The sequence below is a fragment of the Aotus nancymaae genome, unplaced genomic scaffold (assembly GCF_030222135.1).
Source record: "Aotus nancymaae isolate 86718 unplaced genomic scaffold, 86718_ANA_hifiasm-v0.15.2.pri h1tg000040l, whole genome shotgun sequence".
In the NCBI taxonomy this organism is placed as follows: Eukaryota; Metazoa; Chordata; class Mammalia; order Primates; family Aotidae; genus Aotus; species Aotus nancymaae.
This window is the reverse complement of record NW_026988454.1, coordinates 42,272,778-42,296,056: the sequence shown is the minus strand read 5'-3', so window position 1 is coordinate 42,296,056 and position 23,279 is coordinate 42,272,778. Positions and strand designations below refer to the sequence as shown.

Sequence of the window (23,279 nt, the reverse complement as noted above, 5' to 3'; positions counted from 1 at the left end):
GTCTTGTCTGAAAACATGATGGCCTCATGTTAATATTAATGTTAATGTTAATGTTAATGTCAACCCCAATATTAATGTTAAAGCAACAAAATACGTTAAGTAAGGCATTTTCAAACAGAGTTTCATCGATTCAAACACTTGCCCAATGTTTCCTATGTAGAGTGGCCATAGAGATGAATGAGAGGGTGAAGGTGGCTGTTTTACTAAGCTTTAAAGAAGTTAAGGAAATTCACCACCATAAATGACAAGGAAAAGACTTTACAAAATATTAAATCTTCCTTTTTATAATATGTTAACTTCAATAATAGTCTTCTCTGGCTAAACCATTATTTGGGCGATAACACAAACTTACCTGGCTAATTCGTTTACTCTTTAAGACACAGCTGACACCAGTATTTTGAAAGAAACCTATCTGTATTTTCTCATTAGCCTGAATTAAGAGGCTTCCCTCAGTGCTCACAGATGCCCTGGGCTCACCCACTGGCACAGCGCTTACCATGAGGCACTGCTTTATAAAAAACCTGTTTATCCCTCCTTCTCACCCGATCATGAACTCCCTGGTTAGGAAGGATAATGTCCTTTACCCACACCCTTAGCATCTAGCACAGTTCCTGGCACGTAGATGTTCAATAACTATTTTGGAATAAATACCAATGTTTTATTATTATAAACAATGATTGAAAAATTTAAAGAGTAGTAATTTAAAAGGTTATAAATCAGAAAAATAAGCCAGAGTGTAGATGAAGCTTAGATGACTCAAGCTGGAAAGTTATTAACTATTTTTAGCTTTTTTTAGCAGCTGGGAGTCAACCCTAACCTGGTGTTTAATTCCCAGGATAGAGAAGACCAGAACAACTGAAGAGACTCTAAAAGTGATTTAATCACTGATTCTTCACTTCATGCATCCGTGGTCACTATTACCAAAAGTCATTTAAAAGCCCTATGCTTAGCGTTCTACATAGCAATTTTATTGGCAATGATTACAAATCAGTGAGATCTTCAACATAACAAAAACCACACTGAGGCATTTGTACATGTGCCAGGAAACATGAGTAATATTCCTTCTTTCAAGAAAAAAAGTAAGACTCCATTTATGTTTATTAGTCTATACTGTGCAAGTAACATGGGCATGGATAAAATCTAACCTACTGGTTAGTTAATAGTTTATTCAATCAATCATTTTGAGCTATGAAATTTTTATAAGACTTTTTGGAAGAAATTATGGGAGGTTTAATACACCCACACTCAACCTTGACAGACTTTACCATCTATTTTAAGAAAAGAAGAGAAAAAAAACCCAAATGGCAAACTATTCAAGACCAAATGTAAATAAATACCATATTACATATTACAGATGAAGACTGTGTAGATGTTGAGAAAAAGGAAAGATCTGTAACAGTCAAAAGCCAGTAGAGTAGAGGTGGGAGCTGATATTTCTTACTGCTTATCATTCTTTCTAATCACATTAGAAAGGCAAGCCTTGGAACAGGACTGTGAGTTTCTAGTCCTGTTTGTAAACTTGTCGGCCTCATCAACCTGCAAGTACAGCCTACAGGCACACATGGACAGAGACCCCAGAAGACTCAAGTTTCCCACTGAGGAAAAACAAGGCAGCCCTGCCCTCTTGTTTCATCTCTCCAGCCTATAAACAGACGTTTTGTATGTGTGTGTGTGATTTTTCTGGGCCCCCAAGCATAGCATTGAAGTACTGTCTAGTGTTCCTAGGTGCAAGAAGGCTGTGATGAGCCTTAAAGAGAAAATACAAACATTAAACAAGCTTAATAAACTTCATTCTGGTATGAGTTCTAGTGCTGTTGGCTGTGAGCTCAAAGTTAATGAAGCAACGATATACATGATATACATGAAATAAGGTGTCCTTAAACTAAAATATGCATAAAACAAAATTGTGTATTGATCAGTTGACAAAAATGTTGGAACCAAGGCTTGTGGAAACCTAACTTTGTATCGCCACTAAGAGTAATGGCTCAGTATTCTAAAACCATGTTCTCTTCCTCTGTCCAGGGCATTTGTCCCATACTGCAAACCTCAAGGACAACTTCAGTTGCATCAGACCTTTACAGGCACACCTCGTCTTATTGCGCTTCTCTTCATTATGTTTCACAGATACTGCGTTTTGTTGGTGTTGTTGGTTTTTGTTTTTTTTGTTTTGTCTTGTTTGAGATGGAGTCTTCCTCTGTCACCAGGCTGGAGTGCAGTGGTGCGATCTCAGCTCACTGCAACCTCCACCTCCTGGGTTTAAGTAATTCTCCTGCCTCAGTCTCACAATTAGCTGGGACTACAGGCATGTGCTACCACGCCCAGCTAGCTTTTTGTATTTTTAGTAGAGATGGGGTTTTACCACATTAGCCAGGATGGTCTCTATCTCCCGATCTCGCGATCTGTCCACCTCGGCCTACCAAAGTGCTGGGATTACAGGCGTGAACCACCACGTTTTTAACAAATTGGAGGTTTGTGGTATCCCTGTGTTGAGCAAATCTATTGGTGACATTTTTCCAATGCTATGTACTCACTTGATGTCTCCGTGTCACACTTTAGTAATTCTCACAATATTTCAAGCTTTTTCATTATATTATATCAGTTATGGTGATCTGGGATCAGTGATCTTTGATGTCACCATCGTAACTATTTTGGGGAACCATAAACCATGCCCATGTAAGACGGTGAACTGAATCAGTGAATCTTGTATGTGTTCTGACTGTTCCACTGGCCAGCCGTTTCCCCATCTCTCTCCCTCTTCTTAGGCCTCTCCATTCTCTGAGACACAACAATATTGTAATTATGCCCATTAATAACCCTACAATGACCTTCACGTATTCACATGAAAGGAAGAGTCATGTCTCTCACCTTAAATCAAAAGCTAGAAATGATTAAGTTTAGTGAGGAAGGCGTGTCGAAAGCTGAGACAGGCCAAAAACTAGGTCTCTTGTGTGAGTTATTCAAGCTGTCAATGTGAAAGAAAACTTCTTGAAGGAGATTATTAAAAGTGCTACTCCAGTGAACACATAAACGATAAAGAAGTAAAACAGTCTTCTTACAGATATAGGGAAAGTTTGAGTGGTCTGGATTAAACCAGATCAAAGCAGCCACAACATTCCCTTAACCACAGCCTAATCCAGGGCAAAGCCCTAACTCTCTTCAATTCTATAAAGCCTGAGAGAGGTGAGAAACCTGCAGAAGAAAAGTTGGAAGCTAGTAGAGACTGGCTCATGAAGTTTAAGGAAAGAAGTCATTTCCATAACATGAAAATGTAAGGTGAAGCAGGAAGGGCTGATGCCAAAGCTGCAGAAAGTTCTCCAGAAGATCTGGCTAAAACCATTGATGAAGGTGGCTACACTAAACAACACATTTTCTATACAGATAAAACAGCCTTATACTGGAAGAAGATGCTAACAAGGCCTTTTATAGCTACAAAGAAGTCAATGCCTTGTTTCAAAGCTTCAAAGGACAAACTGACTCTCTTGTTATGGGCAAAAGTAGCTGGTCACTTTACATTGAAGCCAAAGTTCATTTACCATTCTGAAAATTTTAGAGTCCTTAAGAATTATGCTAAATATATTCCACCTGTGCTCTATAAATGGAACAACAAAACTTGAATGACAGCACATCTGTTTACAGCATGGCTTATTGAATATTTTAAGTCCACTATTAAGACCTACTGCTCAAAAAATGTTTCTTTCTAAATATTATTGTTGATTGATAATATACTTGGTCACTCAAGCGTTGATGGAGATGTACAAACAGATTAATGCTGTATTCATGCCTGGGAAAAACAACATCCATCCTGCTGCCCTAGGATAAAGGAGCAATTTTGACATTCAAGCCTTATTATTTAAGAAATAAATTTCATAAGGATATAGCTGCCATAGATAGTGATTCTTCTGTTGGATCTGGGAAAAGTAAATTAAAAACTTTCTGGAAAGGATTCACCATTCTAGATGCCATTAAGAACATTCATAATTCATGGGAGGAGGTCAAAAAGTCAACATTAACAAGAGTTTGGAAAAAGTTGTTTCCAACCTTCCCGAATAACTTTGAGGATTAAAGATTTCAAAGCAGGAAGTAACTGCAGATGTGGTAGGAATAGCAAGAGAATTAGAATTAGAAGTGGAGCCTGAATATGTGACTAAGTTGGTCAATCCCCTAAGACTTGAATGGTTAAGGGGTTGCTTCCTATGGATGAGCAAAGACAGTGGTTACTTGAGATGGAATCTACTCCTAGTGAAGTTGTTCAGAGCATTGTTGAAATGACAGCAAAGGATTTATAATTATATAAACTTAGTTGATAAAGCAATGGCAGGGTTTGAGATGATTGACTCCAATTTTGAAAAAAGTTACAATGTGGATAACATACTATCAGCCAGCATTGCATGCTACAGAAAAATCTTTCATTAAAAAGAGTCAATTGATGCAGCAAACTTCATTGTTGTCCCATTTTAAGAAATTGACACAGCTATTCCAGCCTTCAGCAATCACTACCAGGATCAATCAGCAGCCATCAACATCCAAGCAATGCCCTCCGCCAGCAAAAAGATTCCCATTAGGTGAAGATGATCTTTAGCTTTTTTTTTAGAAATAAAATATATTTTAAAATTAAGCTATTTATGTACATTGCTCTTTTAGACTACAGCGTAGTGTAAACGTAACTTTTATATGCATTAGAAAACTGAAAAATTCGTATGATTCATTTTTTTGCACTGCTCGCTTTATTGCGGGGGTCGAACCTAACCTGCAATATCTCTTCGGTTTGCCGGTATAGCGCCGCGAGCGGGTGCCGTCCGCCCGCAGTGCAGAGCGCCGGCAGGTGGCGCCCAGCGGCGAGCTCTTTCCAGCTTGGTTTGGGCCAGGTGGACTGGAAGGGGCGGAGGTAATCAGAAGCGGCCAGTGGCGGCTGCCTGCGTCCCAGTCCCCTCCGCGCAGCGCTCGCGACACGCGTGCCAGGAGTGGGAGCGAGCGGCGGTGTCAGCTGCGTTCTGAGCCCGGGCACAGCTGCCATCTGCTCTGGGAAGCACCGGGGTGTCCCCGCCGCTCTCAGCCAGAAGTCAGCCACCATGGAGGCGCAGGCACAAGGTGAGTGGTCGCCGATCGCCCCGAGAGTCAGGTCCCGGGGCGCGCATACAGGCTGTTTTCCTGCACCACCTAACTTCGCTCTCGGACAGAACAGATTGGTGCCATGCCACGCGTCCAGAACTCCACTCCCACCGGCGTCTTCGGTATGATGCCTGCTCCCCAAACTCAGGATTTGCTGTGGGTCTGGAGATCGGTAAAGTAACAGGAGATCCGTAAGTGGAGAGGCCCCTCTGCAGGAAATGCGCCCGTGGAACGCTCTACCCTCTTCGCAGTCAGTCGTCCCCGACCTCCCCAGCCTCGCGGGTGCCCAGAGGACCTGTTGTGCCGGGTCCTGAATGCGCGTTTCAGTCCCTTTCCCTTGAGGGAGTGGAGAGGGAATGCGACTCTTTTCGCCCAGGGCCGTGGACTCCCGGCTTATTGGCTCCCAAGTCAGGGCGTGAGGGGATCTCCCACCGAGGGGGTGGCTCCGCAGCCAGCCTTCCCGCGCGGGGACCCGCCTTCCAAGGCCAGGGTGAGCGTTACCGGCCCCCTGACCTCCCGCAGAGCCACACGTGAGTCCTGGTTTCCCGCGATCTGGGAGCGACCTCTGCCCCCAGTGGCGCGCAGGGCCCCCGGCCGCCCGGCTCCCTGCTCCCGAGGCTACCCGCTGGAGAAGCCGGCGGTGGCTTCACGAAGGGCGGCCTCATATCTTGGGGTCACCCTTGGAACCGGGTTGGGGAATTCCGATGGAATCATTCAAGAATGGGGGTAAACGGACCGTGGACGGGGCAGAGGTGGGCGGATGTGGAGCGAGAGGCAGGTGGGAAGGAAATGGACTCAGTGGTCTACTTTGGGAGCAACGCGCAGAAGGGACGGGTTGCGGAGTTCAGCCTTTAAGGCAATCATCGCCACCATTCTTTTACACCGTGGGAAACTCTGTGGTGGCTCTTAATATAAATAAAATCCCATTGAAAAAAAAGAAGAAAAAGAAGAGGTTCATGACCCGATGCGCTCGCCCTCTAGGGGCAGAACGCCCTGAATGAGAGTGGGTTGGCGAGTGCCTGGGCCAGGAGTCGCCCAACAGGTTTGCTGCCAGGATTACAATTGTCTGAACAGCAGGAACCTTACTGGTTTGTTCCATCCGCCTAGGTCCTGCCCATAAAGCTGCCGCTTCCCATATTTTTCCTCTATTATGTAGATAGGAAAGGGTAATTCAACCAAGGGTGCCGGTACTTGGTCAAATTCTAAAGCAGAGATCAGATTGGAGGCCTTCACACCGGAACTGAAGCTCATGATAGCAGCACCGGAGCTTTCCAACCTGACTTGCAAATTAGAATTATTTAGAGAGTCTTCAATACTGGCCCTGGCCAACACCATCCCAGTCAAAATGGAATCTTTGGAGCCTGAACATGGGTATATTTGAAGGCTTCTGAGATGATTCTATTAGTGAGGTTGGAGAACTATTGCAGATAGGAAACATTCGGAGAACTTCTGAAGACATCCTGAACGACAGACTGGTAACCACTGGGGTCACTGGTTTGCTTTATTGGTTTGCTTTACTTAAAAGATTTACTTAACAAATATTTCAGTGCTTTCCTTTGCCAAGCACTGTGCTAAGAAGAGCAAAGGCAGGCTTGGTATCTGCTTCATGAATTTTACAGTAGAGGAAGAGACAAATATTAATTTGATGGCTATTTGAAAAATAACATGTAAAATCACTGCCATGTGAATGCTAAGAAAGGGCCTCAGAGTACAGTGAGAGCCTGAAAAACTATAACCCTAGTATGCAGTAACCAGGAGAGCAGATTGTTTATCATGTCCCTGTCTCTGTTCTTTGTGCTTTGCATGTATTGATGGACTCATTTCCTGTGCACAGCAGTTCCATGAGGTAGTTCATGTTCTCATTCCCATTCTACAGAGAGGAAACAAGCATGGGAGGTACTAAGTCCGTGCAAAAGTAATTTCGATTTTTGCCATGACTTTTTAATAAATTCCTTGTTTACAGCCAGATAGGTAAGGAGTAGCAAAGTTGACGGGGTGAGGGACCCACTGGATTCTCACTCAAAGCCTGTGACTTTTGGAGGAAAGGTAAAACTTCAGCCCCCACCTGACTCTCCAGCCGCCCCTGTGGTGCACTTCTTTTCCCCTCATGACTAGATGAAAACTTTGGGAGTAAAGAGGACTAGTAAAAAGGCAAATGGATATGAGAAAAGTGAACAGATTTTAGAAATACTTAAGAGGCTGGGTGCAGTGGCTCACGTCTGTAATCCCAGCATTTTGGGAGGCCAAGGTGGGAGGATCACTTAGAGCCCAGGTGTTCAAGACCAGTCTGGGCTACATAGTGAGACCTCATATCTACCAAAAAAAACAAAATTAGTTGAGTGTGGTGGCATGTGCCTGTAGGCCTAGCTAGTTGGAAGGCTGGAGTGGGAGGATCGCTTGAGATCAGAAGTTTGAGGCTACAGTGAGCCAAGATCCCACCACTGCATTCTAGCCTGGACAAGAGTGAGAACCTGTCTCAAAAAAAAAAAAAAAAAAAAAAGGCCAGCCACAGTGGCTCACGCTAGTAATTCCAGCAATTTGGGAGGCTGAGGCAGATAGATTTTTTGAGCCCAGGACTAAAAGCCTAGCCTGGGCAACATAGTGAAACCCTGTCTCCACAAAAAATACAAAAATTAGCTGGGTGTGGTGGTGCCTCCCTGTAGTCCCAGATATTTGGGAGATTGAGGAGTAAGGATCACCTGAGACCAGCAGGTCGAGGCAGCAGTGAGCTGTGACTACACCACTGCACTCCAGCTTGGGCAAGAGGACAAAACTCTATCTCAAAAACAGACAAACAAAAAAAGAACAAAAAATAAATGGTAAAAACTTAAGAAAAGTCAAAACTGGATTGAATATGAAGGGGCGCAGTGTCAAAGATGACCCCAGCTTCTTACTTGTACAATCAAATGGAGGATACTTACTCTTAAAGCCTCACTTGCCTAGCATTTTAAGTTTCTCATTTTCAGGCATTTTGTTATTTAGAAAGCAGACATATTGAGTTCTTTAAGAAAAAACTTTTCACAAACTGCTTGTAACATATATTAAAGAGAAATCTTTTTGCCACTTGTACATTTTTCTGGCTAAATGAATGACTTACCTCTTAGAATCTAGCTAAGACAGTCCTGTGATTTTCCAAGTGTAAGTTTCCACCTTCAGCATAGTTTATTTTATAATTATCTAGGGTGAAGATGGCTTATCTTTCTGCCTGCTAATCAAGAGACAAATAAGGATAAGTGAGGTTAAACAGACAGGTGCTGATGAATTGTGCTTCGTATTGTCCAGGAAGCCACCAGGGCGCTGTGGACATTATTCGCTCATATAGCTCAGTAAGTGCAGCAACTTACTGCACTAGAAACTTTCCCATAGGTGAAATTATCCAAATATGTTCTTTGACTTTGTAAAAGGATAGATTACTTCCAGCAAAACGAGAGGACTTTCAGGGAAAGTGGTAAGGCTTATGAGGGGAGCGGTTCACTGAAGAGTGGCTGGAGAACAACGTGGAGTGAGATGTCCACAGGAGAATGGCATTCCTATTTGCTTTCCACTGGTACCAGATAATGTTGCTTTAAGATAATTGACATGTTAAGAGAGGGAATTGTGTTAGAAATGTAGCATTTTCCTGAAACATATGGTAGTCCTTTGAAATAAAAACTTCCTGATACTTTTAAACTACGCTTCAATATTTTATCATTCTAAATGGAAATAACTTTGTTGTTTTTGCCTTTCCCAATGTCTTAAATGTTACAAGGAACACTGTCTCCTTTTAACATTTGCATATATTCAAATTAATTACTCTGTTAGCTTCTCATGGTCACTGTAAAAATTACCACAAACTTGGTGGCTTAGAACAATAAAATTGTGCTGTCTCATAGTTTGGAGGTTAGAATTCCAAAGTCACTATCACTAGGCTGAAATCAAGGTGTTGGTGGGGCTGCCCTCCCTCTGGATTCTAAGAAAGAAACTGTCTTTGCCTCTTTCAGTTTCTGGTGGCTGCCGACATTCTTCGGCTGCATCACTCTAATCTCTCTGCCTCCGTGGCTTTCTCTTCTGTTTGCGTCAAACCGCCCTCTGCCTCTCTCTTATAAGGACACTTGTGATTTCATTTAGAGCCTACCTGGATAATCCAGGATAATCTCTCTCTCTCTCAAGACCTTTAACTTAATCACATCTGCAAAGAGTTTTTCCACACAAGGTAACATTTCCAGGTTCCAGAGATTAGGATATATTTAGGAACCATTATTCAGTTACTATAATAACTATTTTTTATATCCAGGCATCCACTCAAGAAGATTCTCAGATGTCCATGAATGAAATAAAGCAATAAATATGAGATTAATCCTACTGTGTGCAAAATCCATTAAATGAAAATGTCATATATACCTTACATTATGCTTTGTATGATTTTATCTTGTTTCAGGAAGTACATAAGGCAGTTTATATGGATACGTGAAATGCAACAAGATAATGTAAATTAAAAATAGATGAAAGAAAATAAATGAGGATAAGAAGAGAAAAGGAAGCAAGGGATGAAGCTCTAGAAAAATGAATATAATCACATCGCTTTTATTGATATTGCTTGGAAAACAAATTCTTGCTTTGTAAAGGAAGCATGGCATTTTGTTATAAAATGATAAAATAACCTCGCTTCCCTCTGTCAAGTAGCAGCAGGTCCAGTCTCTTATACAGGTATACCTTGGAGATAGTGTGGATAATTCCCAGATCACCCCAAGGAAGTGAATATTGGAATAAAGTGAGTCACACAAGTTTTTTGGTTTTCTAGTGCACATAAAATTTATGTTTACACTATACTGTAGTTTATTAAATGTGCAATAGCATGATGTCTAAGAAAAGGCACATACCTTTATGTAAAAGACCTTTTTGCTAAAAATTGCTGACTATCATTGGTGCCTTCACTGAGCGATAATCTTTTTGCCGGTGGAGGGTCTTGCCTGGATGTCGATGACTGCTGACTGGTCAGGATGGTGGTTGCTGAAGGCTGAGATGGCGGTGGTAACTTCTTAAAGTAAGACAACAAGAAAGTTTGCCACATAGGTGGACTATTCCTTTCAGGAAGATTTATCTATTGCATGGGATGCTATTTGATAGCATTTTAATCTGTGGTAAAACTTCTTTCAATATTGGAGTCAATCCTCTCAAGCTCTGCCACTCCTTTATCAACTACGTTTGTGTAATTCTAAATCCTTTCTTGTCATTTCAACAATGCTGTGAACATCTTCACCAGGAGTAGATTCCATCTCAAGAAACCACTCTTTGCTCATCCATAAGAAGTAACACCTCATTCAATCAAGTTTTAGAAGGAGATTAAAATGTCGTAAATTTCGTTGCATCTTCAGGCTCCACTTCTGATTCTCTTGCTCTTTCGACCACATCTGCACTTCATTTCCTCCAATGACGTCTTGAACTCCTCAAATTCGTTCAGAAGGGTTGGAGTCCACATCCTCCAAACTCTGGTTAATGTTGATATTTTTGACCACCTCCCATGAATTATGAATGTTCTTAATGGCATCTAGAATGGTGAATCATTTCCAGAATGTTTTCAATTTACGTTGCTTAGTTCCAACAGAAAAATCACTATCTATGGTAGCTGCATTCTTATGAGATGTATTTCTTAAATAATAAGACTTGAAAGTCAAAATTACTCCCTGATCCACAAGCTGAAGAGTGGCTGCTGTGTTAGCAGGTGTGAAAGCAATGTTGATCTCTGTACATCTCCATCAGAACTCTTGGGTGACCAGGTATGATACTGTTTAACTGTTTCCCCACCCATTTCTCATCTTGAATTTTAGCTCCCATAATTCCCACGTGTCATGGGAGGGAGCTGTTGGGAGGTAATTGAATCAAGGGTGCAGGTCTTTCCCATTCTCTTCTCATAATAGTGAATAAGTCTCGTGAGAGCTGATGGTTTTATAAGGGGGAGTTCCCCGAACATGTCCTCTTGCCTGCTGCCATGTGAGAAGTGCCTTGCACCATGGTTGTGAGGCCCACCAGCCATGTGGAACTGTGAGTCCATTAAACCTTTTCTTCTTTACAAATTTCCTAGTCTCAGGTATGTCTTTATTAGCAGCATGAGAATGGACTAATACAAGTGTATTATCAACCAGAAGTAATAATTATAAAGAAATTTTTTTTCTGAGTAGTAGGACCTAATAGTGGACTTATAATATTCAATAATCCATGCTGTAAACAGTTACCCAGGCTTTGTTATTCCATTTATAGAGCACATTTTCTAAATCTATAGATTTAGAATAATTATTTTATTTATTTGTATCTGCATTTTCATAGATGAAGGGTCTTGCTCTGTTGCCTAAGCTGAAGTGCAGTGGCATCATCATAGCTCACTGAAGCCTTGAACTCCTGGGCTCAAGCGATCCTCCTGCCTTGGCCTCACAAAGTGTTGGGATTACAGTCATGAGCCATTGCGTCTGGCTAAGGTTAGAATAATTCTTAAGGGCCTTAAAATTTTGGGAATAGTAAGTGAGCATGCAACTTAAAGTCACTAGCTACATTAGCCCCTAACAAGAGAGTCAGCCTGTCCTTTGAAGCTTTGAAGCCAAGCATCAACTCCTCCTCTATAGCTATGAGAGTCCTAGCTGGCATCTTCTTCCAGTGTAGGCTGTTTCATCTATATTGAAAATGTGTTGTTTAGTGTAGCCGCTTTGATCAGTGATCTTAGCCAATGATCTTCTGGAGAGCTTCCTGCAGCTTTGGCATCAGCCCGTGTTGCTTCACCTTGCACTTTTGTGTACAGAGATGACTTTTTTTTTTTTTTGAGACAGAGTCTTGTTCTGTCACCCAGGCTGGAGTGTAGTGGCACGATCTCAGCTCACTCCAACCTTCATCTCCCAGGTTCAAGCAAATTCTCTTGCCTCAGCTCCTTTGAGTAGCTGGGATTACAAGTGCCTGCCATCATGCCCGATTAATTTTTGTATTTTTAGTAGAGATGGGGTTTCAACATGTTGTCTAGACTGGTCTTGAACTTCTGACCTCAGGTGATCCACCCGCCTCAGACTCCCAAAGTGCTGGGATTACAGGCGTGAGCCACCATGCCTGACCTGAGATGACTTCTTTCCTTAAATCTCATGAACAAATCTTTGCCAGCTTCCAACTTTCCTTGCACAGCTTTCTCATTTCTCTCAGGCTTCATAAATTGAAGAGAGTTCGGGCCTTCTCTGGAGTAGATTTTCACTTTAAGGAATGTTGTGGCTGGTTTGATCTATCCAGAGCACTCAAACTTTCTTCCTATCAGCAATAGGCTATTTCACTTTCTTACCATTTTGTGCTCAATGGAATAGCATGTTACATTTCTTTCAAGAACTTTTCCTTCACATTCACAACCTGAATCAAAGTTGATAGGTCTTGGCTTTCAATGTGCCTTCCTCACTAAGTTTAATAATTTCTTGCTTTTGACTTAAGGTGACAGACAGTGTCTCTACATTTCATTGAATACTTAGAGACTATTATAGGGTTATTTCACTTGAATACTTAGAGACTATTATAGAGACTATTAACTGGATAACAATGTTGTGAAATATTGTGTCTCAGAGAATGGAAAGGGCCAGGGACAGGGAGAGAGATAGGAAAATGGCTGGCCAGTGGAGCAGTCAGAACACATACAAGAATTATTGATTAGGGTCACCATCTTATATGGGCATGGTTCATGGGTCCCAAAACAATCACGATGCTGACATCGAAGATCACTGATCACAGATCACCATAACAGACATAATAACAATGAAAACGTTGAAATATTGTGAGAGTTACTAAAATGTGACACAGAAACGTGACGTGAGCACATGGTGTTGGAAAAATGGCACCAATAGACTTGTACAACCTGGGGGTGCCACAAACCTTCAATTTGTAAAAATAACAATGTCTGCAAAGTACAATAAAATGAAGTTCAGTGAGGTATGTCTCTAAGTATTAAATTATCCAAGGAAAAACTTACTTGCATTTTATGTTTCATAGTTAAAATTTTATATTGCAGTTCAGGCATCATAATAATGGTCCTCAAACTATGGAAGCAAGCTGTTATATATTTTGATTTATGATCTTTAAGAGTATTATGAAGACTATTTATATTATCTTCCAAGCTACCGCCTATAGTTTTGTTTCCTCTTTAAGTAAAAATTTTGAAATAGGTGTTGATGTATATTTTAGATGAAGTCAGTAAATCATATACTATTATTTTATTTTAAATTATTTTAAAATATAATTATACAAATTACAGCTGTTATAGTATATTGGAACATATTTTGAATTGCCTTCTTGAATATACACCTTATTAATTAGCCTGGGTAGGCAGAATCTGATAATTTCTTCAAAACCTTAGATGCCAAGGAGTCTATTTTGTGGCATATAATAAGATCTGCTTCTTAGTGAATAATAAATACTTCAGCAGATATTGATTTGTTAAATATTTTAACAAATACTTATTGATTACCGTAGTAATAGCAAATATTTGACGAGCACATACTATCGGGAGGGAAAAGGGCATAGTGATTAAGATCCCAGGATGAAGGTAAACTGCCAGGATTTTAACTCTGCCATGTTACTTACCATTAACGTGACCACGAACAAGTTAGTGATTTCTCTCGATCTTGGTTTCTACATATGTTAAGTGAAGATAGTAATAGCTCCAATATCATAGCATTGTCTTGGGAATTTAACATGTTAATACATGCAAAGTTCTTAAAGCAGGGCCCAGCACATGGCAAGTACTATATAAATGTTTGCTGTTGCTTTCATTAGCATATGTTGAAACCTCAGCATCCATTATTTTATTGAAATCTTATAATAACGTCATGAGGTAGATACCTTTACTTTCAACTCGTTTTATAAACAGGGAAACTAAGAGTCAGAAAAATTAAGTGAAGAAGTCAGGAATCAACTCCAAGTTTAACTGAGTCCAGAGAATGAGCATAAATACTATACTGCGCTGTGCCTTAATGTGTGCTGTGCCACATGTGCAAAGGGGAGGCTAAGATGAACTTGACATGGGGTCATCCTTTCAGGAGGATAGGCAAAAAAGAGTTGAGTCATGCCTGTGGATTAACACCTAGAACTGATGAGAGGACATATTTCCATCCTAATGGAATTTTCTGAGTGGTAAGATGCTAATTAGAGCTAATTCACATTGAGGGTGATAATAACAACAATATTTTAGTGTTTTTACAAATGTCAAATACCATAGTATGCCTTTTTAAAACCATGTTATTTAGCCAGGTGCAGTGGCTTCTGGCACTTTGGTAGTCCAAGGCAGGAGGATCACTTGAGCCCAGGAGTTCAAGACCAGCCTGGACAACAGAGCAAAACCCTGCCTCTACAAAAAAATTGAAAAATAAACTGGGCATGGTGATGCATGCCTGTATTCCCAGCTACTTGGGAGGCTGAGGTGGGAGGATTGTTTGAGTCCAGGAGTTTGAGGTTGCAGTGAACTATGATTGCACCATTGCACTGTAGCCTGGGCTAGACAGAGACCCTGCCTTTAAAAAAAAAAAAAAAAAAAAGAACGAAAACAAAAACTCCAAACATGTTATTTAATAAGTACAACAGGTGAGGCGTAGTGGCTCATACCTGTAATCCCAGCACTTTGGGAGGCCGAGGCAGGTGGATCACCTGAAGTCAGGAGTTTGAGACTAGCCTGACAAACATGGTGAAACCCCGTCTCTACTAAAAATACAAAAATTAGCTGGTGGGTGCCTGTAATTCCAGTTACTCAGGAGGCTGAAGCAGGAGAATCGCTTGAATCCATGAGGTGGAGGTTGCAGTGAGCCGAGATTGTGCCATTGCACTCCAGCCTGGGTGACAGAGCGAGACTCTATCTCAAAATAATAATAATAATAATTACAACAAACTCACAAGGAAGATAACATTTTGATTTTACAGATGAGGAAACTGACAGGCTAGTTACACAATTTTCTCCAACTCATACAACTTTGAGATGTTGGAGTTGGTATTTGAAATCGGAAAGTTTGACTTCATACCTTGAGATTTCAATTACCATTTTATAGGTACTTTGTATGCATAAGCAGTTGTGTACAAAGTTTTAAATAATAATTTTGCTTTATTTTCTCCATGATCAAAGAGGTTTTAAAGAGGCAGAATTTAATTGTACAGTTCATTGTATATGTGAGCCAGGTCTAAGTCTGGGAATATGAATGTGGCCTGAGATCTTTAAAAATAAGCCCTGTGACATGTCAAGTTGGGGGTGGAGGATGTTCATTTATCAATAGCTTGCTATTTTTGTTCTGTTTTCAAGATGAAGAATTCTAAGAATTCTATAAAAATCATGATATGTGATTTTTAAACCAATACAGAATTTTATCATCTGCTCAAACAAAAGTCAATTCAAATATGGAATGGTTCAAATATGTTATTCCACTTGATGTTCATCCATATTCAGTCATCTCAGGATTTTAAAATAAATAAATGTCATAGGATCTGCATGCTTCTTTCCAGAAAGTAGAATCTGTATTCTTTAGATGGTGGCTGAAAGGGCTAATTTCAATGAGTACCCAAAAAAAGAAAGTGCTTTATTGCCTCGTGAACATTATAATTATTTGTTTACATGAATATGTTTTATTCATTTAACTATCTCCCAAGCATATTAGCATAATACCTACTTTAAGAAAATACCTGATAAAACTGTGGAGAAAAATGAGCAGTCAGTGTATTTGTCCTTAAGCTACTCTAGCCATTTCTGCATTGGATTTTCACGGTCTGACATGGCAAGTGCAGAAAAGAGGGCACCTGCCTCAGTCATCAATCAGGTGGCATGCTCTCCATGCAGGCAGAGGTTCACCATTACTGCTGTCGCAGAATGTCCCCAACAACACCATAAAGCCAGTCCCTTCTTCAATTTACCGAGTTAGGCTGATCATGGTGGTGAGTGCTTGTAGTCCCAGCTAATCAGGGTGCTGAGGCAGTGAGATCACTTGAGCTCCAGAGTTCAAACCCAGGCTAACCAAGAACCCAATCTCTTAAAAAAAAAAAAAAAGAAAAAATACATAACTATTTATATATTTTAACTGCATATGCATGGTTTTATACATATAGTAAAAAAAACTAAAAGAAAAAAGTAAAACAAGAAAAAATTTACTGAGTTACTATGCAGTTAAGAACACATAAAAGATGACCTCAAAATGTGGATATATGCATCTGTCATCCTACTTTTGATGGAATATTTTAGCAATAAAGTGTAATGATTTAACATATATGCATTAAATTGAGAAGCATTTGTTAATGTACCAGGGAAGGCAGGGGAACATTTTAATGAATTTGAAATGGCTAAGGGGAAGCTTTGGGTCCTCAAGGAAAGATGAATTTTAAGTAGTTTCTCACAGTGTGAATCGTTTATAAGTGATGCATTTTGATGCAGAGGAAGTGAAATTCCCAGAATAAAACCACAAATCTCCAAGAATACCCTTAGTCACCAACATATTGCTTCTTTCTCAAAAGGCAAAAATCTAGCACTTTGCTTAGCCAGACCATGTACCACACACTAAAAATGCACGTATATGTTACACCTCATCTCCAAACTTACCTACGATTATTTGTATCTTATACAGATTACAGTTTCCCTGACATATATCTAAAATATAGAAACCTCTTCAACTCCTTGGAAATACATTTTTCTTATAATTAGACATTTCTTCTGTCCATTAATAACAAGAGTGTCTTGTCAAGGATCAAGGAAGCAGAACTGATTCAAGATTAAAAAGATCTGTAAAAGTCACATGACATGTAATTCTTAGAACCAGTATGGAATTTTATCACCAGCTGCTAGGGAAAGTCAGTTCAAATATGGAATGGTTCAAATATGTTATTCTACTTGGTGTTCGTCCATACCCAGTCATCTCAGGATTTTAAAATAAATAAGTCACAGGATCTGCGTGCTTGTTTCCAGAAAGTAGGATTTGTATCCTTTAGATGTTGGCTGAAAGGACTAATTTCAATGAGTACCCAAAAAAAGAAAGCTTTTTATTGCCTCATGAGTATTATAATTACTTGTTTACATGGATATGTTTTATTCATTTAACCATCTCCCAAGCATATTCACGGAAGCAGAACTGATTCATTCAAAAGAAAAAGCCAATTTGGGATGGGGGTAGTGGGAGGAGATCTCTTCAGATCTCTCAGTTTTAAAGTCTCTGATGGTTGGATATTTGTAGTTTTTCACTGATTTTTCTCGCTTAGGCATGAATGAGAAAAGAGCTAATAGCTCATTGTCTATAAATATTTTCCAACATTTTGCTTTCCAAAATGGACTTATTTCTACATAAAGACATCATGGAAAGATGGTTTTTCTTACTGAAGGGTTAGGTCAGTCCTGGAAAGAAGTAAAGACCTTGGCTCCTGTTATTCCTCTTTCGCTATCCCAGAGCTCCAACAGGAAGTTACAAGATATCTGCGCTACCTGTAAAGTTTATTTGAAATGATTGGAAGGCTCTCATCAGCATTGGAGGAGAGGAAAAACTTTTTTTCTACCCTCTTAGGTTAAGTGCGTAGGAGCCTGTGAATTAAACTGATAGCAGACAGATTAACAGGAGAAAAAGCTTACAAAGTTATTTATTTTAAATTTTACTTGCACGAGGGTGTCATGGAAATAAATGAATACCCCAAGGAGTGATGAGATTTGAGTTTCCATATCATTTTACTATAGGAAAGGGAGGTGGAGAAAAGGCAATATTGAGAGAACAAATGACTTATTTTTTAAAAAAGCTAAATGGGCCCTTAGGAGAATAGATGGGAGATATGACAATTTGTGACAATGTCTAGAAGAGAAGAAAGAGTTGCTCCCGGTGGGAGGAATTTGTGACAGCTGAGTTCTTTTGGGAACCTCTGCTTTTAGTCAGATAAAGGATTTCAGGAACTCAAATGTTTTCAGCTCAAAATAATTCATGGGCTGGGTATGGTGGCTCATGCCTGTAATTCCAGCACTTTTGGAGGCCAAGGAAGGAGGATTGCTTGAACCCAGGAGTTTAAGACCAGCTTGGGCAACATAGCAAGACCTCATCTCTACTAAAACTAATAATTAAAAAAAATTAGCCAGGCATAGTACTGTGCGCCTGTAGTCCCACTACTTAAGAGGCTGGGGTGGGAGGGTCACTTGAGCTTAGGAGGTGTTCATCCCACTGCACTGTAGCCTGGGTGGCAGAGCAAGATCCTGTCTTGAAAACAAACAAACAAACACCTCTTGTGGCATATTTTGTGGTGGAAAATGCTGACTCCTTTTAGCATTCATCACTTGCTTATATTTTACCCAATATATAAAGGGCATTACTGGAAAGGAAAATCCCTGTTTACTATTGGCCTACTGTGTATCTGGTGTGGCTCCATTCATTTATGAGATGTTTCACCAGGTTCTCATAGCCCATTCTCATCAACAGTAGTCGTCAAAGAAGGAAGTATATTCTGAGATTAGGACTTGTAATTTTCACTGTCGCCTCTCCTCTCAGATGGTGTTCTACACCTGCCTCTGTAGAACTGGCTTCTGTCCTACTCAGATTTGTATTTGTTCTTTTTATCCCTCTCCAAAACTGAGGGAAAATAAATGTTTTGGTTTAATGTAATAGGATGTGTTATGTATGCTGCAGACATAATGGCCCCATATAATAGCTTTGAATTTGGATTCCATTAGATTTGGAAAAAGAGAAAGTCAGCACTTGCTTGCACATGGTGGCTTTCTTGCTCCCTCTTTCTCTCTCCCCTCCCCTTCCTCTCTCTACCCCAGCTTTCTGCTTCCTTTTTCTCTCTCTCTTTCAAAGTATCAAGTCCAGTGGCCCATTCTCAGTGCTCACCTTCATTGACCAATTAGCATATCTGGGCAGGGTTGCCCACTATCTGTTCCTCGAAGCACTTTGCTCACTTGGTTTCCAGGATACTGAACAGTTCGCCCCCTTCCTCTCAGTCTCCCTTGCAAGCTGCTGGCTTGCCCCAGGGATCCATCCTTGGCCTGCTGCTTCTTTCTATTTACACTAGCTCTGTTGGCCATCTCATGACTCATGGTTTTGAATTGGATCCATGTGCTAACAACTCCAAAATTTATTTTTCCAGCTTGAGACCTGGCTTCTCAACTTCAGACTGCCCACATGGTATAGCTGCATGAGTGTCTAGTAGACATCTTGAACTTAACATGTCTAACATTGATCTCCTGAGCTCCCTCCTCCAAAATATCCCTAGTCCTCCTAAATTCATCCCCATTTCCATTCATGACAACTCCATTTCAAATGCAGAAGCCCAAAACCTATCCTCCAACGTTTAGCTTTGTTTTTCCCCCATCATACCCCATTTCCAGACTGTCATGCTAGCTCTACTTTCAAAATGTATCCAGAATGGGAAAGCTTCCTACCACCTCTACTGGTATTTCCTTGGTCCCAGCGTTCCTCATCTCCCACGTGCATTACTGCAGGAGTTTCCTAGCAGGTCTCTCTGCCTTGGCCCTAGACTGCCTTCACTCCATTCTCTAAAGAGTAACCAGAGTGACTCTCTCAATCATGGTGTATCACAACACTCCTTCCTTTGAAATTCTCCGGTAGCTCCTCAGTTCACTCAGAATAAAGGGCAAAGACCTTACAGTGGCCTTTGCTTCTTCTCCTTTTATTTCCCGGACCTCATTTCCTAATGCTCTCTCCCTTAATTCCCATCACTGCCTCGTAGGAGCCTTTGAATTTATTAATCCCTCTGCTTCAAAACTGTTCCTCAGATATCTTCTGGGCCGGCTTCCACACCTTCTTTGTTTTTTTTTAACCTAAATGTTGCTGGTCCCTACTACCTTAGATCTGGCAACTAGACCTGGATCTGCTGGGAGACAGTTCTCCCTGCTTTGTCCAGTTCCTGCACAACACTTCTTCTGAGCAAAGGTATGAACAGCTGGTTTTCCCTGGACTCTCTTTTCCAAGATGTTTGCATGTCACTCACAGCAATAGCAGTAGCCACAGTAACATCATTGTGCCAGTTCTCTGAGTCTCCGTTCCAAAAGGATGATGTTTCGAGAGCCAGGTATTGCGTATTTACGCAGTCAGATGTGTTACAGGAGAGTAACACTGAGATTAGGAAACCCCAAGTTGTATAGGGGCTATCATGCAGCCTTGAAAGATACAAACTTTCTCTCTTAGGGGAAGATTTATTTACTGTCCAGGATAATAAAGATGATAAAGACCAGATATTGGGCAGATTTGCTAGCAGCTCTCATATAAATCGAGATTTCCTAATCTCAGCGTTACTCTCCAGCAACACACCAGACTGCATTAACAGGTAATCCCCGGCCCTTGTCACACCATCCTTTTGGAATTAGAGCTCAGAGAACTGGTACAAGGATGTTTCTCTGGGTACTGCTATTGCTGTGAGTAAGTTGTCTTTTGTCTATGACCCAGAAGTCTTGTGTCTTCTGCCAAAGTCCATGAAACTGGCAGGCTAAAGTCTTGGCTTGCAAGTAGGGCAAAATTCTGACCCTCCGCATTCCTGACACTTGTTCAAGGTCCTTTGGTTTTAGAGAGCCCCTCTTTAGCCCTCTTCTGGATGAATCTTTATTTAGAGTAAGCAACTCATAGGCTCACCTAGAACCTATGGCTCCTCTTCTAGACCATGCTTTGGGTACCTGAGTCTCCAGAATCCCCTATCCAAATAGCCCTGTGTTACCAAGTGTTCATGAGCCTTTCATGGAAAGACTATGCTGCCAGAATGTATATTCCTCACCCCAAGAGATGACCAAGGGCTGGCTGATTTTGAGGGCGGCAGTGAGAGTAGCTTGAACATACAGGCTAGGAAACTAGTTCTTGGGTGTGATTCCTCGACCAGCATCATTAGCCTTACCTGGGAACTTGTTAGAAATGCAGATTCTTAGGCCCCACTCATTTCTCTTTCTACCAAATCAGAAACTTTGAGAATGAGCCATCTGTGTTTCAACATACACTCTAGGAGATTCTGATGCCCACTCATGTCTGATGATATGATGTACACTCAAAAGACTAGGTTGTCCACATCCATGTGTATAAGGTGCCTAACGGTGCTTGTGGCAGACAGACCCTAAGGTGACCCCCAGTGACTTCCAGCTTCTGTTATTGATATTCTTGGATAATCTCCCTTGCTAGAGTGTGGGCAAGATAGTAACTTGCTTCCAACCAATAGAATATGACTAACTGATGGGATGTAACTCCCATCATTACATTACATTAATAAGACTCTATTTTGCCAGACTGGAGCCAAGGCCCGTAAGTGGATAAACAGTGGATTTGGGTAAACCCACGTGGCCAGGAACTGTTGGCAACTTCTAGAAACTGGATGTCTTTTAGGATCTAAGGAAGGCAACAAAAACCTGGTTCCTTAGTTCTGTGCTGCCAGAAAATGAGTTCTGCCAACAGTCTGCATGAGCCTGAAACAGTTCTCCTCCGATCCCCTCTATATGAGAATGCAGCATGGCTGGCACTTTGATTGCAGCTTTGTGAGACCCTGGACAGAGGACCCAGCTATGCTGTGCCTGGATTTCTGATTCACAGAAACTCTGCGATAATAAATATGTGTTGTTTTAAGCAGCTAACTCTATGGTCATTTGTTGTGCTGCATTAAAGAGCTAACCAGGGCAGGGCTCTGTGTGGGAAGAGAGGATGGGATGTATATCTTTCTTTGTGGTCTTGCCTTGGGTTCTGCAAATGTTGGTGATGGTCATGTCCTGGACCCTCTATATAAAATGGTATCCTTCCCCCTTGCCACACACACAGAGACACTTACTTATTATTTCCTTTCCCTGCTCTTTTTCTTTTTCCTCTTTCCCTTTACTTTTTCCTTCCTTCCTTCTTCCTTCCTGCCTTCTTTCCTTCCTTCCTTCCTTCTTTCCCTTTCTTCCCTTTCCTTTCTTTTCCTTCCTTTCTTTCCCTCCCTCCCTCCCTCCTTCCTTTCTTCCTTCCTTTTACTTTCTTTAATAGACAGTCTTTCTCTGTCACCCAGACTCCACACCTGGCTTGCTTTTTTTTTTTTTTTTTACAGCAATTCCCCTGTGTGTGTGTATATATATATAATAAAAAATATATATATAATTTATTTTTTTTGTTGTCTCTTCCCACTCCTTCTAAATGTTAGTTCTGCAGAGCCAAGATATTTTGCTGATGGTCACTGCTTACTCTCCAGCACCTAGAACAGGACTTGACACACAATAAAGTTTCAATCAGAATTTACTAAATAAATACAGGAAGCTATAATATTTTTGAAAGTCTACTGGCTCCTGGTAAATGTTCCACTGAAATCAACAGGTTCTTCCTACTAACTTTCCTCATTATTAGGTAATTGCGTGAATGATAAAAATAAATAAGAAGGAAATAATTTGAACAAAGGAATAAGCAAATGAAAAAATTTACTTCATTTCCCTGCCCTTCCCCTTTAAAAAAGAATAAATCGACTCTGGATTTGTTATTTTTACAAGACCAGAATTTATCTACCAATATTGCAATTGAATGCAACCCTTAATTTCTATTCAGCATGTCTCTTCTCACTTCCTGGTGGTGTGGCTGCCGCGTGTTCCTGTGTGTGTGAGCACATGCCACAGAAGGAATCCAAGAGGAAGAAAAGTCCAACTTCCTATTAATCTGTGCCCCATTTTCCTTTCTCTCTTCTCTTAATTACAAAGGTGTTCCTGGCTCAGTCATTTAAGCCAAAGAACTTTCCACTTTGAGTCAGGCACATGGTCCAAGGAATGGTTTCTAGAGCAGCTTGGTTGTCCTCCCCAGGGTAAATCTAAATTTTTCTCTGGGTAGTTGTTTTCTGTTGTTCTCTGCCATTTTTCTCTTGATCAAACCCTTTGGAGATGCAGCCTGATGCAGAGCATGCTCCGGCCCCAGAGCTAGGAGGTGCAGCTTCTGATCTTGGTTTCACCACCACTCTGCCCCTCCCTTCTCAGATCCTCTGTTTGCCCACCTCTTTTTTACCCGAGAGGGCTGGATTAGTTGCCCTTTGAGATCCTGCCCAGCTCATTCTTAAGAAGCCTGTTTAAACTCCTTCAATAGGTGGTGCTTTTTAAATATATATACACGAGTACATACATGTATACAAATATATCTATTAAGCTGTTCCTTAAACTATGTTTGCTTTTTTTTCCTATGAGGAAAGTCTTCAGTCAAGTTAGATATTTTCATTTTTTTAAGTAAGTCCTGAAATGC

General features: G+C 40.8%; 1 protein-coding gene across 2 annotated transcripts in view; it reads left to right on the top strand.

Annotated features, from left to right (window-relative positions):
- Positions 1–4,949: 4,949 nt before the first annotated feature.
- The window catches only part of TPD52L1 (TPD52 like 1), a 106,654-nt gene continuing 88,324 nt past the window's right edge, over positions 4,950–23,279 (top strand). Inside the window, exon 1 of one of the 2 annotated variants that reach the window (XM_012475712.2) lies at positions 4,950–5,088. In XM_012475712.2, the coding sequence (XP_012331135.1) occupies positions 5,070–5,088 (19 nt within the window). In that variant the 5' untranslated portion in view covers positions 4,950–5,069. Of the gene's footprint in view, positions 5,089–6,491; positions 6,585–23,279 lie in introns of those variants that run through there. The other variant, XM_012475715.3, reaches the window with a different exon arrangement.